The sequence below is a fragment of the Vidua macroura genome, chromosome 6 (genome assembly GCF_024509145.1).
Source record: "Vidua macroura isolate BioBank_ID:100142 chromosome 6, ASM2450914v1, whole genome shotgun sequence".
Taxonomy (NCBI): Eukaryota; Metazoa; Chordata; class Aves; order Passeriformes; family Viduidae; genus Vidua; species Vidua macroura.
This window is the reverse complement of record NC_071576.1, coordinates 8224418-8245473: the sequence shown is the minus strand read 5'-3', so window position 1 is coordinate 8245473 and position 21056 is coordinate 8224418. Positions and strand designations below refer to the sequence as shown.

General features: G+C 44.6%; 1 protein-coding gene and 1 pseudogene across 2 annotated transcripts; both read right to left on the bottom strand.

Moving 5' to 3' along the window:
- Positions 1-345: 345 nt before the first annotated feature.
- On the bottom strand, positions 346-9171 carry CDCA4 (cell division cycle associated 4). Of its 2 annotated transcripts, XM_053980432.1 has the most exons (5): positions 9003-9171; positions 8185-8329; positions 5489-5569; positions 3340-3617; positions 346-3183 (listed from the first exon to the last, which is right to left on the bottom strand). In XM_053980432.1, exons 4-5 carry the CDS (start codon positions 3340-3342, stop codon positions 2428-2430), a joined length of 759 nt encoding a protein of 252 aa, XP_053836407.1. In that variant the 5' UTR covers positions 3343-3617; positions 5489-5569; positions 8185-8329; positions 9003-9171; the 3' UTR covers positions 346-2427. The 2 variants fall into 2 exon arrangements, with proteins under 2 accessions (XP_053836407.1, XP_053836406.1); XM_053980431.1 differs by lacking the exons at positions 3340-3617; positions 8185-8329 and having other exon boundaries at positions 9003-9169.
- A 1163-nt stretch (positions 9172-10334) lies between these two features.
- Positions 10335-11890, bottom strand: LOC128808508 (SHC SH2 domain-binding protein 1-like; annotated as a pseudogene).
- Positions 11891-21056: the final 9166 nt, after the last annotated feature.

Sequence of the window (21056 nt, the reverse complement as noted above, 5' to 3'; positions counted from 1 at the left end):
CTGATGCACACTAAGGAGGTGGGGAAGAGCATTTTTAAGATATCTTAACATGAAATTGCTCATTTAATGAAAATGGAGGGTGTGGGGCAGAGGGGAACATGCACAATTGCTCATACCTGTGGGTTTTCAACACAGTTCAGAGCAGTTTTGGAAAGGTTTCCCAGTGAACAGAAGATATTTAGTTATTCCAATCAATGCTGATGCTCCCTTTACAAAACTGCCTGGCTCTGTTTTACCCTAATGCATTTGCTCTCCAATTCCATGGCTCACACACAGAAAAGCATCAAGAAAAATCACCTGCAGATTTATAATTTTTGAAAGAATTTCTGATACTACAACAAACACTACCACATAAGCCAGCTTTATTTTTCTGTGAGATACAACAGTTTTTATCTATATTTGGATCCTCCTGAATCAGCATTTATTGCTGCAATACCTATGAGCGATCTCTCAATTCAGACATGTAGCATGGGCTTCTCTGTGTTCCAGCTGTATCCTACAGACTGAACTTTCAAGTGCCTATATGCTATTTTGTCCTTCAGCATGGAGTTATTAATCAAAGTTTAACTACAGCAACTACAAGTTACCTTATGCCAAATTTAATAAAAGGAAACATCTTCTAGTTCACTGAAGACTCACAGCAAGTGCGTGGTTTCAGAAGATGGAGCCAATACACATTCAACTGTTGACTTTGTAAAATTTAGCTAAATTATATCTTTCCTCAAAGCAGATTATTCTAGAGCACATAAGCTCAGTGGTCTCCTTATTCTTGAAGTGATACTCAAATGTTCTTAACACCCCTTTGGTACCCCCACCTCCAATCCCCACTCCAGGTCTGAGAACCTGCATTCTAGGTCACTCATGGGAAGGCAGAGCCTGTCACACAGAGCAAGGTTCTCTTTTCTTGTTCAGCAACTTGCTTGGCTCAGATCTACAGAAAACCAACACGTTACTGACAGATGTCTTCCCCTGGCACAGCCATGGCCAATACATTCTAGAAACCAATCCATATTTTCCCCCTTCCCTACACCCTGCTAGCTTGGTGCTTTTCCCCAGTAGCAGCTTCTGATGGTAAACATTTGTTATTTTGTAATAAAATCATAGGCTATACTCAAATTATCTCTTTCCCCCAAAAAAATCTCCTAGGAATAAGCTTAGTTATATACACTCTACGCCGAATGTACTGGAAGAAAAGACCACCATCCATGTTGTATTACATTTTTTGTTATTAAAAAAAGCCAAGAGAAAACCCTTGGTAAGAGTGGAGCATATTAATTATGACAAGACATCATGACATACCAACCAGTGAGACTTAAAGGCCGCTAATAACACTTTTTGTAGTAATTAGTGCAAGATAGTTATCCCATATAAACAAATATTTGATGGTAGACTTCAATGATAAACAATTCACTTGATGACATTTACATATAAATACACATAAATAAAAACCTGCATCATTTAGGTTTGTAGTTAACAAAAAGTATGGTCTGAAATGAATTAAATGTAATTGTGTCTAGCTAGATCAAAGCTCGTCCTATAATGATACTCAAGTATGTGGGGTATGAAAAGCATAAATGTACAATTCTCAATTTAGTAAAGTACTACTCTATAAAACAGAATCATGAAAACAGCTCTTACATTTTAATGCAAAGTATAAAATTGTATATTTACATTTACATACACTTTACTGAACTACATTGGGTAGCTCATGGTAAAAAACATCCCTTTTTGAAAATCTTGCAAAAAATACATCAACTGCAGATATGATCAAAAGTTACTAAGTTAGCAGCTGACATAACATCTGTAGTAAAAAATATATTTTAGGAAAATACCTGGAAAAATCTAAACACCAATAAACACTTTAAAACTATTTTTGAAGTAAAAATTGTAGCAAAACCCAGAAGAAGCTAGCAAGGATAACAAGAACTATTGCATAATGCTCTTTAAGAGCCATGTAGCGACTTAAAACAGAAGCAGCAGGTATGGTAGGAGTTTTGTGGTGTAACAAAGTGGAAACCAGAGGATAACAGGAAACCAGTTATCCAACTTCTCTGTTTATTACCATTTCTACGGGAGAAGTATAAGAAGATAAGAGAATCCCTCTCCCTGAGGATATCCTCTATCAAAGGCTAAAACAAATTGGTAAAAGGAACCCAATTTCACTAGCCTTGGACCCAAAACGTAGAAACATTTACCGTATGTAGTTACAGTTCAGTGGACAATAAATCAGATTATTACACTACAAGTTGCAGGTTAACTTTAAGAGTTAACACTATTTTGCAATATGAAGTGCTTCCTAATATATGTATCTATATAATATATAGATATCTGTAAAATACTCGTGCAGATTTGATAGAACAAACTGTGGAAATTGCTTTCTCAAGTCTTTTCTCCCATTAACAGATCTTTACCTCCACACAAGGAGATTCAGGATTCAACAAGGATTTCCACAATATGATCAAGGTCATTAAGATCAGATTTACAATTAGAGTTAGAAGCTGTATTTGTTGAAGAAGAAAATGTTTCAAGGCTATCACAGTGTCCCATTTTTGTGTTGCTCATCATGCCAGTTAACATAGTATCAAGATCATAATAAGAATTGTCAACTTCTGAAAACAGATCTTCAACAGAATTAGGACTTTTATTCTCCAGTGTCTCAAATATTTGATCTAAAGATTTTTGAAAGTTTCCTTTATTTTCTTGTGGATTCTCCATTTCCCACACGCTGCTCTGCAGGTTTCTTGGTGCTTGCACTGCAGAGGCTGTTGACATAGTTTCTGAACTTTCTTGTGCCTGATCACTCTCAAAGGCCTTATTGAAAGTACCATAGGCTGGAACATGTTTTCCCTCAGCTTGGTCCCTAGATGAACGACAGAGGATATCTGTTGAAACAAGACGATCCAGGGATGCCTGCCCTGTACTCTGTGTATTTATCATCTGCCAAGTCCCGTCTTGAGTCATTTCCTCTTGGATCTGCCGTACCGTGTTGGCTATAAGTACCGAACGACAAAGGTTGGGTTCGACCAGCATGTGACACAGCTGAAGTTTAACCAAGGACATATCTAAAAGTGACTGCCGCTGGAGATTATAGGAAGGAATAGCTTTAATACCAGCCAGAGTCCCTTCAATATCTTCTTCACCATCAAAACATTTTCTCTTTAATCCTCGCACAAACATTGTGTCCTGTTAAAAAAAAACAAACAAATAAAAAAAAATAATGGACAACATAAACAGCTCAAGAGGGAGGAGGAAAAAAAAGTACTAAAAAAGAGAACAGCGAACTTTAATCTTTTATAAAAAGCAAATTCTTTAAAGATAGAAACATCAGAATTGTCATACCATGTTCTAGAATGGCCAGTGTGGTACAACAGGGGTCAGGAACATGTGGACCAGGTCCCAAAGGCGACATTCGGGAACCAGGGGTGAGCAGGTCCACAAGGCATGGCATCGGAGAGAGGCGGGGGCTCCCAGCTCCTGGCTCCCATTAAGCTCTGCACTTGATGGAAGTCAGGAGCCGCTGCCTCGCACAGAAGCAAACATCTCACCGGCTGTATTTCCCCTACTGGAGAGGCAGTTTCTCCTCGCTCCTCCCGAGTTTCTACTGGCATGCTTAACCTCTGATTTTGGAAATAAAAATACAACCTGGCACACCATCTTTGAAAGATTTGACCCTTCCAGAACATTAATATGCCTAACAGAGTAACATGAAAAAAAAAAAAACCCAAAACCCACGGGCAGTATATGTGAAAAGATTAGCTTATTACAAAGAGAGTAATATCTAGATTTGTTCCATGTAACTTGAGACATTCAGCAGAGGTGCCCAAAGCAGTCCTTCTGGTTCCCTTCATTAGGTGAGTAAGTGAACCGTGTGATTCCAATAAGAACTGGGCAAGTCCAGTAAGGATAGTCACAGTCATCCTCTGTATGGGCTTCTGTACTCCTTTCCCAGTTGACTGTAAGACAGGAGAATTCCTGTATTTGTAGCTTAGGTTCACCAGCTAAAAATACACAGGGTGCATGCAGGCTTTTCAGTATTCACACCTAAAATCACTTGCTGAATTCTACAAGGGGTACCTCTCACGTACCAGCTCTTCTTCTGAATTGCACTAATTTTGACAACAGTGCCCCATGCAAATATTGCAGCTGGTCCCTTGGAATACAAAGTAACTTTTTTTAAATGCAGTATATATCACTTTAAGTCTTATAAAAATTGGGCTGCAAATGAAAGCTGATACCTGACCTTTAAATTTATGTTTCTTTCTTATTTTTTCTTCTATGTCTTCTGTCCTTAGAATTCCTGTTTGCCCACTATCTGGGGGTTTTTTCCCAAGGTAGTGACCCAAATGAAACAGTTTTTCAACTAAAAGCTGATAAAACCAAAATACTATTGCAGTGTCTTTCTATATAACTACCCATTTTCCTTGATAAGCCCTAAACTCTGGCTTGCTTTTCTAGTTGCTACGGTACATTCCACATATTTTCAACGAATTCTCTCTCAGCTGTTTCAGAGACACTAAAAATCCACCAAAGGGCAACAACACTGTTGCTTTCAAAATACATTATGTGCTTATCTGCTGTGAAAACCTGGGGATAGCACAGGAGCTAGATAAACACTTGGTCTGACTCTGTACACTTGTTTCATTGCTGTATACATCCATGAAATAACCTTCGTTGGGATTTGCCAACTCTCAAAAGATTTCTTTCCGCTGCAGGTACAAAACTCTTTAGAAATCATAATGTGCAGAGACTACAATACAGAATAAACTTGGTCTTGTAGTCATTTTTCATCTTAAAAGCTATCCATGGATTAACTATGTATTAAATACTTTGGACTTTTCTTCTAAAATTTTATCCTGACACCTAACATATTTGCATTACTCATATTAAATACTCAGTATTGTTGTTGCTCAGTAGTTCCTTTTCCAGATTTTTAGACATTCCTGCAAACTTCCTATCAGAGGATATCCTATTTAATTTTTCCTACACTTGTATGTACAGTAATTTCTGAACACGCTCTTACCCCCGCCCCCCCATGTGAAACAACATCAAGAAACATCTTTTGGAACTGTTTACAAATCATGTATGATTACATCATCAAACATTAAACACTGTGCAGAGCTTGAAGCTTCTTTTATTTCAACTTACATTCTTGTGAAGTGTAATTAAAACTTCAATTGAATGTTAACCTGGTTTCATATATCTATAATTTGGCATCTATATGCCTTCTAAGGCACACCAACAGAACAGAACACAGGAGAAAACTTGAAAACATCAATACATGACACACACTTGGGCACACAGAAGCAGAGGAAAAACATTTATCGATTCTTAAAGGTAAAGCTTTCACAGCATTCACTTATTTTTTTTTTCCTAAAACTTGCTTTCAATTAGTATCTTACATCATAAAGCCAGTTCTTTGGCATCCTGTTCTCCTGACTGCACAGAGTACCAGGTTACGGTTTCATTTAAGAAGCAAAAAGTCACGTACCAGGAATTGTGTTTGATGCAGTCCTTCCTCTTCTCCCATGCTACTGAGCAAGAGTCCATGCAGTAAAAGTGACAGCACCACCTGGCAAGCACAGGGAAGCAGGATGTCAGGCAGGGACAGGAGATGTAGAACAAGACAGTTTTGCTTCAGTATCTCTATCCTGTATGATGTGAGCATCATTCCCAGAACACGAATAGTACTATTAAACCCAATCAACAGTTAGAGCACAGATGGGGTTTGGCCAACAATACCTGCAAAATCTACAGCAGGAGGAAAATGCCAGTGTAATTCCAAGTCCTAGGCTATTGCCCTGACCTTTGGACCAGCCCCTCCCTTATGCCTACAGCTTTGTCATTTAAAGAGAAAACAAAAATTTTTCATATGAGCATTAAAGTGTACACAAACAAAAGGTAATGAAAGCAAGTCTTCCTTATTTTTATTACAAAACTATAGTTTTCACCTTTGTTGTACAAACCCGTGTATATCTGTAGCATCTAGAGGAAATGAGGTGGCACAAACACAAAACTGTAACATAGCAAAACATGAGAGAATTTTCCTTTACAGCATAGAAACTTTATGACTAAGATTTGCTTACCAAGATGACAGTAATGAAAGTAATGACAGTACTTAAACTGCTTTAACAATAAAGGCTGAGTTTTTAAAACCCGTTTAAAGCATAAGATTTGAGATCTCAAATACAGCTTCACATCACATGCAACAATTCCCTTAACTACTGCAACAAAAAAGAATGCTGTTCCAACAGGCTACAAAAACTTTTATTATAAACTATGGAAAAAATTCAGATACTTTTCTAGACATGTCTGTGCAGTACAAGACAGTTCTGTGTCTGCAACTGAAGTGCATACCTGGAAAAGAAACAAATAAAGAGGATGCACATGGAGATCTGTTCTTATTTTCTGTTTTGTGTAATAATAAACAATTTTTCAAAGTTGCTTCTCTCAAATGGAGAGGGAAGAAGATGGATGACAAAGGACTTGGGGGTGAGAGTGCAGAAACATGTCTTTCCTCAATAAGCTGCATACTTGTTAAAATACCACAATGAGAAAAAAAAAACACCTTTAACATTCTCAAGCCAAAAACTTTTGACTTGATCCCAGATATTGAAACTAAATGATGTTATGTCATGGAAACTGTATTTCAAACAACTCATAGTCTCTTTTTTTTATGGACTGAGCTCACAGCAACTTTAGAAACAGTGTATTAAGGCATCTGAACTACAACTTCAGTCAGACACCATATCAAGTCAATAAACTATTTCTTATTTCTGGCAACACTTTATGACACTATAAAAGTTCAGAAGATTTTGCTCCCCAGGTACACTTTGAACACATTCTATAAATGAAAAGTGATCTCTTTGAGAGCCTGTGTCTGGTAAATATTTGAATCCCAAAATTTCTACTTTATTGGAGGGTAGGTGACAAGGACTTAAAAAAACATCCAACATCAAACACCTCCCCCACCTCCCTGCCAAGAACTACAGGTAAAGATGGTGCAGTCATCAGAAAAACAAACTGAAATATTTTCTGAGGCTATTTGGTGTATTTTAGAGGGAGAGGCTGTGGCTGTTTGCCTCCCAAAGTAAGGGACAATACAGGAGGGGACGCTGCTGTTGGTAGAAGAGCCATGTTCACACCCACAAACTAAATGACAGGGGATGCTGGCAGACCAGTCTATTCTGTAATCTATTTATGTACTTCAGAAGGAAGGTTTTCCCATGCAATATAATAATGTGTAAAACCTGCTGCACGTGATTCCAGGTTCTTCCCTAGGTCAATAACCAAACCACATGGACCTCTGTTAGTATAAATTTGAAGAATATGTCCATCACAGCAGTCATTTCTCTGGGTTCTATAAACTGGCATAGATGTGTACCTCAGCAACCAAGTTCTCAGTAAAAGCATATTAACTTCATAGCTATTATCAGATGCAATTAAAACTCTGCAAACAAATGACCTCCCACAGACCTCCCTATATTATCTCCAATAAGCACTCATCTCAAGAGAATTCTAAATTTGAAACTTAATTAAAATCTAAGTATCTTTTGCTATTGATTTATCTATTAACATACTCAAAAAGGCATTAGCCATTGTGTAAAACCTTTTGGTACACCAGAGGAAGACTGCTGCTGCTGCTTCAGAGTCAAGGTGTTCAAAATCCCCTGATAATTTCAAGCAGCACCTTTCTCTATCCAAGAGGCAGCATCTGGACGAGCTGCATCATCTCCTTTCTTCCTCTGCTACCCCAGTGTCATGAGCCCAAACTTTGTGTATTCAACTAAGCTGCTGTTTGAAACAGCTAAGCAGAAAAAATGTTGTCAAGGAGGCAACAGCTAGCTGCACCATAGAGCACTACGGGAAAAGGAGTTTTGTGGGTTATTTCACTTTTTAAAATAAATAATAGCATAGCATTATGTAATTCATTACAAGTTTTGCTTTTAGGATCAACAAAGTCTGTTTTACAAAAAAGGTGCTTGAAATTTGATTCAATTCTTATTAGAGCATCAACTTAAGACATTCCAAGTTCACACGCAATTCAGACTCATATAGTGATATGCTGCCAAAGAGATAGTTAAGTACTTTAGGGAAAAAAAAAGCCGCTTCCCACTAACTGGGGTAACAGAGAAGATCGGGAATTTCAGCAGTGCTTATCTTTAAGAGAAAGCAGACAAGACGTACCTAGGCCAGTGCTGGAGGTTCAGTGAAGCACAGTGCTGCTTTTTGTACAGCCGTAAGTACAGTGATGATGGTTGAAGGGGAAGGCAAGAAGGGACCGTATCTCCCCTCTACCACTCTAATCCTCTCCACTCCAACACTGGCTTTTCTAAGAACCGTGGGAAGAAACCAAAGGTCTGTGTAACAGTGGAGAAAAAGACGGAAAGATAGCTACTCCTCCTCTTTAGCCACGCACGTGTGCCCGTATGGTGCTGTCGAGGTATAAGGTGGGATGCAGACACAGCAGAGGGACGGTAAGGCCAGAAGCATCGCTATTCACACTGGAACAAAGGCCCCTATGAAGCACTGGGGTCTGCCCACCCCCGGGGCGTAGGGGGCTGGCAGGCACCTCCCTGGCACTCGAGAGATTTGCGAAGGGGTTCCAGCACACGGGGAAGGGCAGGCTGAGCAGATGGGGCAGGAGCTCGTAGAAACGCAGGCGGAGGCCGGGAGCGCTGAGCGGGGGGAGCCCGCAGAGCCGGGGGGAGAGGCGGGACCGGGGCGGGGAGCGAGGGGGAGCTCCCCGCCAGTGGGAGGGCAACGGAGTGCCCGGGAGAGGCGCGGACGATGAGGGAGCGGGGCTGCGGAAAGGACCGAGAGCAGAAGTGCAAAACGGGCCCCCTGTCCCGCCCGCCCCGGCCCCCTCAGCGCTCCCGGCGGTTACTCATCGCCCCGCGCTCTCGCCGCCATTTTGAATCGATCCCGTCCCTTCCACGGGTTCCGCCGGCACCGGCTTCCCGCGGATCCGACCCAGCCCAGCCCGACCCAGCCACCGTACTCACCGCCTTGCCACTGCTGTCGCCGGCGCACGCCCGCGCAGGAACTCCCGCTCGCCTCCCGCCTCACCGTCCGCTCCGCGCCTGAGGGACGGGCGGGGCCAAGCGGCCCCGCCTCCCCCCGCCCGCCATCTTATTGTCAAAGCCCACAAAGGGACCCGCGTCCGCCGGGGGCGGGCCTTCCCCGGAGGCCACGCCTACCGGGGAGCGGCGGCGCCTGCTATTGGCTGCTGCTAAGCGTTGCAGGCGCCACTCGCCGCTGCGATTGGCTACAAAGCCCGCATGTCCCGCCCCCGGGCTCCGCCCCTGAAGGCGGTAGGGTTGCCATGGCAGCCGGGCCCTTCCCCTAGGCCGTGAGAGGCTGAGGGAGGCGGGGGCGGGGGCGAGGCGGGGCCGCCCCGATTTCAAATCGCAGCCAAGGCCCCGCGGTGCGTCTGGGCTCCCGGCCACGGGCTCCGGCGGGAACAGGTTCAGACCTGGCCGTGCTGCAGCCCGCGGGGAGCCCTGGCGGGGGAGGGGAGAGGGAGCGTTGGCCGCCCCGGTCCGGGCGCTCCCCGCCGTCAGGCCCTACTTCCCTCAGGGTCGGGGAGCCCCGGGGACTGCGGCCCGCAGGGGTGACAAGGAGGCCTCAGCACTCCATTAGCAAGGCCTGTGGCATTTCCTGTTCGAGCCCGGCTGCCCAGCCCCAGGTCTCGCAGTCGGAGCCAGGAACCCGCGTGCTGGGGGCGGGGGTGATGTCTCGCACCCCGCAGGCAGCCGCTGTCTGAACACGAGTCAGCAGTGAGTGCCCAGGTGGGTGAGAAGGCCAGTGGCATTCTGGCCTCTGTAAGCAATAGTGTGGCCAGCAGGACCAGGGAAGTGATCGTCCCCCTGTGCTGGGCACACCTTGAATACTGTGCCCTGTTCTGGGCCCCTCAATTCAGGAGGACTATTAAGGTGGCTGGAGTGTGTCCAGAGAAGAGACCAGAGCTGGTGAAGGGTCTGGAGCACAAGTTTTATGAGAAACAGCTGAGGCAGTTTATGGGTGTTAATCCTGGAGAAGGGGAGGCTCAGGGGAGACCTTATCACTCCAATTTTCCGACAGGAGGCTGCAGCCAGGTGGGGGTCGGGCTCTGCTCCCAGGGAACGAGTGACGGGGCAAGGGAGAACAGCCTTAAGCTGTGCTGTTGGGAGTTTAGGCTGAACATAAGGAAGAATTTCCTCACAGAAAAGGTGATTAGGCACTGTAATGGGCTGCCAAGGGAGGTGGTGTAGTCACCGTCCCTGGAGGTGCTGAAGGAAGAGTGGACGTGGCACTTAGTGCCATGGTCTAGCTGAGAACGTCCTCTTTGACAGGTTGGACTCGATGATCTCAGAAGTCTTTTCCAACCTGATTCTGTCCTGAAGCTGCCGCTGACCTGCTCAGTGAAGCCCCCGCCCCAAATCTTGCCGCTGTGACCCCAGCCCGATGTAGCTGCACATCTGCAACCACTTAGGCCGCCCCAGCGTGTCTCGGTCGCTCTCCCGGCCGAGCAGCTACGTGCCGGCGGCTCCGGAGCAGCCCGGGGGAAGGAGGGGCGGCTGGCCCGGGCTGCCGGAGCGCCGCAGAGGCGGCAGCTGCTGCCTCCCGCCCCCAGGGCGCGGCGGGACGGGAAGGGGAAGGAACTGGAGAAAGGGTGGGATAGGCAGCCGGAGCTGGAGGATCGGCGAGGCTTGCGACTGAGGTTCTTGTAGGAGAGGCTGGGAAACAGCGGAGCTGTGGTGTCATACAGTAAAGCAGGAAGAAATAACATTTCCATAGCAAAACAAGATCTGCTTCTGGGACAAGACTCGGTCATCTCTTGTCACTTCATCTGGCTCTTCTTTGTAGAAGTAGCCCCAAGGTCATTTTCAATTTCGTAGTTGGCTTCAGTTTGCTCAGAAATGTCAGCTCTCTCCTGAAGCTGTGCATTCAGGCAATTGTTCATGCCTGAAGCCTGTGTACAGGCTGGTCTTCCCCAACTGGGTGGGCTGTGTTCCCTTTTGTTCTGGCTGCTGAAGCATCCTTTACATCAGAGACCATCATTGATCTGACCTGGACTACACTATATCCTTTATTATTATGGATCACATTACTGACCATGGTTACCTTGGGAATGTCATAATACTCATCTAAGAAGATGTCTGTAAGTATTCCCTCCTTGCAGCAGTACATACCATTGCTCAACACAGTGCATGCACTACCTGAATATATTTCCACACCAGCACCCTTGGCATCACACAGATCTGAGTTTTTCATTAATAGCTTGGCTGATGTCTGCAGTATTATGCCTCTGGTTTCATGATGTAACACACAATTCTCCAGGGTGGTTTTCCCATGATGGATATTTAAAACTCCGTTCACAACTTCATGTAGCACTCACTTCAAACTGGAGAGCCTTATGTTGGATTCTGTACAGTCAAGAAAGATGTCTCCTTTCTTTTGTTTATTTTACCACAATATAAAAGGCATAGCCTTTGAGTTCAACTGAATCAGCACTGCAGAACAGGCACTCTAGAACACAGTGACCAGGACAGATGATGACTTTCTGCTTCATAACAGGCATTTACAGCTGTCAGTGGATTACAGTGAAACTGTATTTCTTTTCTAGGTCTTTACCACAATCAGCTACAAGCCCAGAATCACAACATGTTCTCAGATGTCAGAATGCAGCCTCAGTCAAGGCTCAACACATCACACAAAGTAATCCAAGTTATCCTCCTCCTTCTCCCTGTCCCAGTCCTCCAGATGCACTGGTAGAAGAGCCTGACATGCTCTACAGCTTGTGCTGTCTGGTAAAACTCTCCTGACTCATCCCACAAACCCACAGCTCCCACACTGGTACCTGGTAGTCTTTGATGTCAATGACTGCCAGATTCCAATTCTGGGGGAGCATCGTGGGGGATGGCATCCCCAGCTGGAGAGAGCTCATATCTTCAATGACATCGTATATTTTTCAGAGGTTGTGGAGGAGCTGCCATTTGTCTTTGTTTAGTTTTTTTATTCCAAAGAAGAGAAAATTCCACGGACTTGTGGTCTCCACGATGTTATCTTTGGCCAGCTCTTCCACGAGCTCCTCGAGTGCCTTTAATTTCTGTTTGTTGAACAGCCACTGCGCTACCCATACTGAAACATCGATCTTCCAATTCAGTTTTTGAGAAGGGTGCTCTTCAGTGGCCACCGCCTAAAAAACCTGGGGGGGTCTTAGGGATGTCAATTTTGACCCCCCACTGGGCCATGAGGTCTCTTCCCCACTGGGGTTCCATGTAATCCAAAAGAAATGGGCGTATTGAGGCCAATTGCCTCAATTTGTATCTGGCCCCTCAGTTTGTACGACACTCTTAGATTGTTTGGCCAATTGAATGCCCCCTTGGACACGTCCGTCTGCATTCTGCAATTCCCAATGTGACGGCCACTCCCACAAGGGAATGATCGTCACATCTGCCCCTGTATCTAAAAGTCCCTGCATAAACTTGTGTTCCCTGCCCTGATGGAGTCCACATGTGATTTTTGGTTTGTTTTCTCCCAGTACCTGGGCCCAGCAAACAGTTGGGTGGGATTTCTGTTTAAGATTGCTGGCTTGTTCTTGGTCCCAGGGTGGCTTAGGAACTGGTGTGGCCTGAGCGATTGTTTGGCCCTTTGGGAGAAATACAGGCGGGCGGACACAATATAGTGAAAGGACAAATTGCCCTGGATCAGATGTTACTAGACCGGGGACAATGTTGATATCTTGGGGTGTGAACTTTGTGTCCCCAATGACGACATACTTACATCTGACATTGTTCCATGTACCTGGCTCCTCTGAGGAAACCTTGATGAAGTGGTAATGCGTGTCCTTCAGATGTAATGGTTCCACCAACTGGAGTCTGAAAGGTGTAAAGTGAGAGTTGGTTGTCAGAAGGGGTCTAGTATGTGTCAGGTCGTATTTAGTTAAAGTCAAGTCCGGTAATTTCAAGGCACAGATCGATGGGCTGCCTCCTGTGAACATCTGCTGTTGGTTCCCCCTAATGTTGAACTTGAGCCCACCCTGTTTGTATCATGGTGCAGGGAGGGACAGCGCTCTTTAATTAGTTTTTTGGCTGATGGCCCTGCTTCTGCCTCTTCTTAAACTGTATAAATTGTTCCCTCAGGGGACAATTGGGCATCCAGTGCCCCAGTTCCCCACACAGATGACACAACTTGTCCGCCAACAATGGGCTCTGGGAAGGCCTTGAGGGACGAGAAGTCACTGCTGGTGGTTTCGAAGCTGGAGTAGCCTTTGCGGCTGCGATCCTTCTAGGGTGTCTCAGTCCTTTGTCGGGTTCCTCTGCTCTGATGATGACCTTTTTTGCACAAACTTCAAGCATTTCTTGTAGGGTTGGTGGAGGGTCCATTGGCAGGCTGAGGATTGCAGCTTTGCATGAGGAGTTGGCATTCGTTGCCGCAATAATCTTTTAAAATCTCCTGCCTGATTTCCTCCCCCTGAACCTGAAGATCCACAGCTCTATGGAGCCTCTCTACAAAACTCAAAAAAGACTCATAGGAAGACTGGTTTATTTTTAAGTAGCTTTGGACCGGAGCCTCAGGACGCAGTGTAAGAAATGCCTTTTCCCCCGCTTTTGTGCTCTCATGAAGGACCTCCCTTGGAATCCCTTGCGCTTGCTTTGATCGCTCAGCCCACTCCCCCTCCCCACATAGATGGTCAACAGAAAGTATGAGGCCTTCGCTATCTGTGGAGGTGGTAGGACTGGCCCAAAGTGCAGGGAGTGCTTTTTGCACCTCTTTCTTCCATGCCACCTCTCACAGAAGAAATTCGGTGCGTGACAGCAACCAAGAAAAGAGTTGCTGGAGGTTGGCAGGGGTGAGCTCTGAGGATGAGAGGGTTGCCCTGAGGAGTCCCTGAAAGCATTCATTTTCCCAAGTGAATTCCCTCTGTGCTTTGCACAACTCCTTTGTTGTCTGGTAGGATAGAAGGATCCACTGGGCCCGCACACCTCCCTCTTGCTGGGGTGTGTAGGTGACTGGTGTGGCAGATATAACAGGGCCTGATTCCCGGTAACCTCTGCTCCCAGGTTCTTCCCCCCAGGAACCACCACCGTGGGAACTGGTAGAAGAGCCTGACACTCTCTACAGCTTGTGCTGTCTTGTAAAACTCTCCTGACTCATCACACAACCCACAGCTCCTACACTGGGACCTGGTGTCCCTTAAGCTTCAAGGAGCTTCTGCTTTCAGTGCTGAGCACTCCATATCAGCCACCCCAACAAGAACCTCAAACACATTTGTACGCCGGATTTCCTGCTATCCACATGGTGCAAAGACTTTGTCCAGGTACTCAGCTGTGAATTGTGTCACCTCCAAAGTTTTGCAATATTAAGGAAGAATTTGGACCTTAAATTCTGAGCCAGAGTCAGTTTCTTTCAGCTTGAGGTGGTGCCTCTGGAGACTGATCCCAAACAAAGAAATCCCTGGGCCTTTATATCCCCACAGTCTGTGCACCTGATCTTCCTGTGCCCAATGCTGGTTTATGGTCTGGAGTCTTGTAACGCCTCATGGAATTCTTTCTCCATGTCCACATGGACAGGCCATTCATTGTTCTTATCTTCCATCCTGGGGCCTTTCAGGATCTCAACTCTTATCTGAAGATACCCAGTCTTTCTCTGTTTACTCCCCTGCTTAGCTCTCCATGCTGACAAAGTTCAAAGTTCCCTGACACCAAGTTTTGAGCAGGACCCACTCATGCTAAACTGTCAGCAAGTTACAATAAAACTTAACCCTAGACAATTAATTTCTAACATTGTAATCCCCAACATGCAGTCAGCCAAGATGTAATCCTGGTAATCTCTAAATTGCTCATGAAACAAAAGATGGTCAGTGTGAAAAATATCTGGAAAAAGTACATTCCCGCTGGGCACAGTCTTTCCTAAAGCAGTGCCTGGTTTGTCACTCCAGGAGCCATCACTCCACACATTCAGCATATTCCTGGAGCAGATAGATCTCGGCTCTGCCACCTCGGCTGCTCCTGCAGGCCACCACCTCCCACAGCTGTCGCAGCAGGGCCTGACCCTCCTCCCACGCCCCCCGGCAGCCCCAGCTCAGCAGGAATTCAAATGGGTATTCCCACAACAAATCCTGCAAGAACCTTTGAGCCTCGGTGGAGGCCCCTTTTGAGGCAGTGTGGGGGCTGTTCTCTGAAGGATCACAGATCGGAGAGTTCATTTGCATTGCTCTTTCTAGTGACAGCATCATCTATATAGAGTAAGGTACTTAAGTCCCCTCTCAGTATCCTTTTTTTCTTTTTTTTTTCTGTGTAGCTACAGTGAGAGGATCACAACATTTTTGTTTATGGTTTTTTTCCCCCCAGTAACCTCTCTAGTGAAACCAGAGGATGTCTTATGGCTTAAAAACTACATCATCTAAGTTTCTGACTAAACCAGTGAAAGAAAATTTGTGAAAGATTCTCCAGCTTCGTTAAAAATCTGAGAAACTAGTGATGTCTCCTCATTTGTTTATTCTCAGCAGAAAGCAACTCTCACATCTCACATGTATGAGAAACAAAACTTGAAAAGTCAAAATGGAAAAATCTGGACAGATCTTTGCAAAACAATGCAGCCTGAAGTATTTACTAGAGGGCTGGAAAGAGCTGTCTGCAAAACTACCTGACAGGGGAAATGGAGATGAAGAAAGTAACTACATACAAAGAAAAGGAAAAAAGTGAGGGAATCATTGGCCAGGATCATCAGGAGAGCAACTATTACTTCTAACACCAATCACTTTTATTTTTTCCCCACATAGTCCTACTACAATACATCTTTCACAGTTCTAATTCTTTAAAATATCTAGTCTTTTTACAAGACCATATTCTAAAACTTGTTGAAACTTGCTTGTAGTTCAATCTCTCTTAACAATATAATCTCTATTTTATAGCTGTTCTAAATCAACACACCTTCTCTCAATGTTTATATATACGAATGTACAAGGTTTTGTGAAATTTCTATCAAGTTTTAAGAATTCTTTACAGATCCATTTCTCAGAAGAGCATATACCCAAAGCTTCTAGACAATTGGGAGGCATTGCACCTAGTAGGACACTGCAGAGCAGCCTGCCTGCTGAGGAAATGAGTAACATGGGTGACAGGGAAAACGGTGCAAATCAGCTCAGCAGGTCTCTCCTGGGAAGCCAGGTCACCACTGACATGCAGCAAGATCTCCAGAGCGAGTGGAAGTTCTGAAGGGATTTAAAAGCACTGGCAGCCTGTATAAAATATGAATGGGATGCTCTCTTTGTCTGAAACAGGAGGCACCAGAGCTGGTGTAACAGGAGCAGGTATTGCCTCGATCTTTCCAAGCAGGTCCGAGGTGTAGATCAATCTTTAGCACATGGAGGGAATGATTTGAGCTGCAGCCCCAGCCTCCGAGCAGGAAGGCCGGGTCGAGCGAAGCTGCTGCCTTCAGCTCCCTTCCCTTGGCTGGGCAGCGGATGCCTCGTGCTCGGTGGAAGGACGGGCTTGGCTTCAGTCCCTGAGAGCTGCGTGCGCTCCAGCCGTGCCGCCTCCCCGAGCGGAGCATCCGCGGCTGCGGGAGCTGAGCCGGCAGCCAGCTCCGGCTCTCCCCATCCCGCAGCCCGCCTGCTCCGCCGGGAGCCCGGCCCGCCTCTTCCTCCGGCGGTGGCTGGTACCGGCTGGTGTGACCTGCGTGCCATGGGCGCTGGAAAGCAGCCACTGCTCCCTCCCGCCCAGCCCCCTTCCTTCCCGTCTGGAGCGAGCCTGTGCTGGGCTGTGCTTGATGCCTCGGGAGCTTTGCTGCTCCTTTCTCAAAGCTGCTCAGCCCCCTGCTGAGCTGGCCAGTCTTTCACACGTTGGCTGTGACGGGAAGGCTGTTTAGAGCTGGGTAATGTTTATAAAACCGCAGAAATTAACAGAAACGCAATGTCCAGGATCAGGGCTGACACTACCCTTTTAAAATACAAAAAAAAAAACAAAAACAAAAACAAAAAAAAAAACACCCCAAACCTAACAAAACCAGACATGACTCAGCCCTGAACTGGAAGCTGTGAGCTGTCGCCAGTGCAGTGCTGTGCTCTGGCTAGCGACTCTTTTTGAGAGACAAGGTGTGTTAGCTCAAGCTCTTGTGCATTACCAGCACAACTGCCTGTGGTTTGGAAGAGTTTTTTGGCTGTGATCCCACTGGTTCAGAACGGGGACAGAGCTTGCTTGCCTCTGCCTGCTAAAGACAACGTGGACTTGTTCTGAGTCTGTATTGTTTCTCTCATAATTACTGTTTGATTAAAGCATTTAAGATATGTTTGTCTTTTTAATTTCGCTCTAGAGTAGGGCAGGAGGCCCACTCCTAGTACACATAGTTTCCTTTAAGCCCAACCTGGCAAATTCTGATTACTTCTGAGATAGGCAGCATAATGAATCAGTCCTGAGTGCTTCTGCAGACAAGCACATTCCTGCAGCAGAGCTCCCCTAAAAAATCCAGAAGCAGATGGAAAAACAGCTATGGAGTAATTAAATGTGGCTGTTCCTCAAGAAACAAGCCTGTAGTAGCAGCTCAGCTGGGCCCCATAAGCCAGGTACAGGATAAAACTTCACTGCGTTCAGTCTGCAGCCACAGAGCACTGAATGTAAGAGAAAGTGGTTTTGGGTGGTTGCAGTGTGTTAATGCGTGGATCACCAAAGGTGGCTGGAAGTTCTGCTCAGCCTCCAGTGAGGGTAGGCTTCTTCACTGCTCTGAGCCTGGATGTTACTCCTACCTGTAGGAGGGGTTAAACAAAGAGCAGTGGGCCACTGGTGCCTGTAAAACAAACCAAAGGTTTGTCGTAAGCGAGTGAACATTTGTGGGCTAACTGTAGCTTGATGTTGAATGATAATGATGCTGGCATCAAATGTTAGTAGCTTACAAAATGAGAATAGCACAGTCAGAGCACTCATCACCCCAGCTAATCCACGCAGCAGTTAATACATGTCTGAATATGGCAGTGTTGGCTCAGCTGGGGGTTTGAAAAACTGAGCAGTGGTGGTAGGCAGGTGATGGGAGGGGTGTGTGGCTGTCAACACAACAATGGCAAAGCATTCTGTTCTTAGGCACAAATCTGTCTGCCTCAGGCCACCAGCCTCAGGCCTTGGGTTTTATGGCTGTGGGTATCTGATCTGTCTACCATGAGGCCGTGGGGATTAGGAGTGACATGAGCCAAGAAATGAATTCTTTGTAAGAATTTGTACAGACTAAGATACTCTGTGAGCTAAAAGCAGCCCTGCTGTTTTTACCCAAGCCAGCTAGTGGCTTTATGGAACCAATAATAAATTACTAAGGAGAGTTATTAGTATGTTTTGATTGTAGGAAATAGAGTGAAAACAGGACACAGGGAAGCACTTAGGCTTGCACTTAGCTTAAGAGCACTTAACTCTCTTGCTAACTAAGAGAGTTAGTTGCAGGCTAACTCTCTTAGCCTGCCTGGCTAAAGTGGTTTGGTCGGAGTTAAAAGACCCCTCACAGGCCCTCATTGTTGAAGTTAGTGACCATGAGTTTCCTCTTACAGTGGAAAGACACTGAAAGAAAGAATGCCCTCATTACAGTATTTGTTTAATCTCTTCAACCAGGATGATGTGACAAAATAAAAGTAAAAAGCAGTGTTTTCAACAAGATCTACAGTTGCCAGCCAATTCAGAGAATGTGTTCTCCAAAGCAGATGAAAAGTGTATTGTAGTGGACATTGGCAGGAGGAACAAAGCCCAGATGATACCAAGTTAATGACAATAGGAACCTCTAATGACAAAGCACCATGCACTAGACCAAACAGCAAAAGTCTCCAAATGTTGCACCAGCAGTCAGCAAAGATGGATTTTAAAGTGCTGAATGTTTGGGATTTTATTTTAAGGTAGCTCATTGTGATAGTTCAGGCTTATGTTTGTGAGGGACAAGATTGTTTTGTTGTTGCAAAAGTGCTGCCTTAGAAAGGATTTTTAATAACTAGAAAAACACATCTACTTCTTAATAGGGATTTTTAAAAATGTACATTTTGGATAATTTAGAGCCATGTTATCTGGTGCTGCTTAAAATATGTGTTCTGTATCTAAGCATAAATACCATAGGCTATGACAGTTGCTATAGCAACTAAGCATCTACTATTAAATAGCACCCACAGGCTGAAAAACCATGTGCAGCCTGTCAGTACACAAGGTATTCCTTTCTTTTCAGCCAGCTAAGAACAGTATTTTCATCTCAGGAGCTAGTCTGATGAATGTGTTTGTGCTGGTCATGTGAAGATCTTTTCTCTCCCATCAGCTCTACCTTCCTTTGAAACAGCAGATACTGTAAGAACAAAATAGCCCGGAGTGGTTGCAGGCTGAAGAAGTTAATGAATAATTCCTTTTTTCGTGTATTTTTGAACATACATTAGAGTGTGGCTTTCAAATCTTTTAGTCCAGATTTGAGCTTGCACCTTTGCTGTTCTGCATCTTTTGATATTACATTGTTTTGCTCTTGAAACCAGCCTTTCAGGAGGCACCGTGCTGTTCCTACAAGCCGTGTCCTTGAAAATTACAATATCAGTGGGAAACTAATTTCTGCAGTCATGGCAGACTGGAGAGTTATAATTCAAAAGCACAGATAAAACTAACAAAACTTTTAGGAATATGTGGTGTAGTTATTTATTTTAAAGCTTACCTTAAAGTTGGTAAGCATTTGGACCACGAAATCTATGGGGGGGAAGTAGAAAAATAAGAACACTGAGTTTCATATGTAATAATAATTGTGGTAGTTGAGACTTTGGTAACAAGATGTTGACAGCATTAGTTGTTTTACATTTTCCAAAGCAGAAATGTGATTTTCTTTAGACCCATCATAAATTACAAGGAGAATAAAATTAAGCATCAGTAACAGAAATATGCTGTTTATAGAAATGAATGCTTTATCTGCAAATTGAAATGACCCTCTATGAGCCTTGAAGAGTAGAAAGCGGCTGTGATGGCTTATTGGAGTGTTTGGATTGTTTCCAAATTTTATTTGAGAATCTGATGAATCAATACATTAAAAGGAAAATGTACTGTAGCCACAAATTATTGCTGATGTTGATTTGCTGGTGGCTTAGCAGAATTCCATAGTCTGTAAAAATACAAATTACAGTAGGAACAAAACAATTACAGTTTAATAAGAGTATCAAAAAGTGAGGATAAGAAGTAGGTAAACTAAGGCATGAAAAGGCATATTAAAAGTGTGTTTTTTTTTTTCCTAAGAGAGTGATTGCTAACACATGTGTGCCTTGTGTTTAAAGGGTTAACCCAATTAGAAGCATGACTATGAACAGAGATAACAGGCTGTGAACTGGTCTTGTTCTCTGCTCTGGTCCTGCAGATGGGAATGACGGCCTTGACTTTTGTAGCAGTAAAGGAATGTTAACTCCTGTCTCCTGGTGGTCTGCCAGTAGCCAGTGGTTTCCCAGCAATCATTTCAACATGCCTCGTATTAATGGAATAATAAATCTTTAATTGGCGTTACTTACAAATAGCACCAAATGCCACCAGACTGGGATAAAGTCGCAGGAGCTGCTGTGAGCAGTGGTGCAGGATGATGTGGAGAGAGGTTTGCCGAGGCAGAGAGGCAAAGTGGGGCTCATCAAAGAGTTGTTTAGAAATTGCTGGGTGTTTAGATACTGCATGGGGCTCAGCTGAATGCCTTAGATGGTCTGCCTGCCTCCTGCCACTTACATCCTCTTCAGGGAATCATGGACAGATCCTGGCAAGTTTCATCATCCTCCATTTTTTAATTTTAAGGCAAGGGAATTATCTCTTTCTCCCCGTGATTTCGCTGGGTGGTTTTTTGTTTGTTTGTTTGTTTTGGTTTTTGTTTTGTTTTGGTTTGTTTTGTTTTTTCTTGTTTGTCAGCTTGTTTGTAGCCGTCCTTTGAAAAAGGTTGTATTTCTGCCATATTTGGATAAATATTATGGCCTGATCTTGAGTCTGGCTCAACAGCTATTTGTATGGTGAGGATAAGCACACAAACACACTCCTCTGTACAGACTGTTCTACCTAGGAGCAGCACAAAGTCTTACAAATAATGTTTACACGATGTGAACTTTAGGG

Excerpts from the sequence above, each read along its gene's own strand:
- CDCA4 (XM_053980431.1), bottom strand. The coding sequence starts at position 5,527 with ATGGGAGAAGAGGAAGGACTGCATCAAACACAATTCCTG. Across the intron at positions 3,184-5,488 it reads TGCATCAAACACAATTCCTG|GACACAATGTTTGTGCGAGG; the intron begins GTACGTGACTTT and ends TTTTTTTAACAG.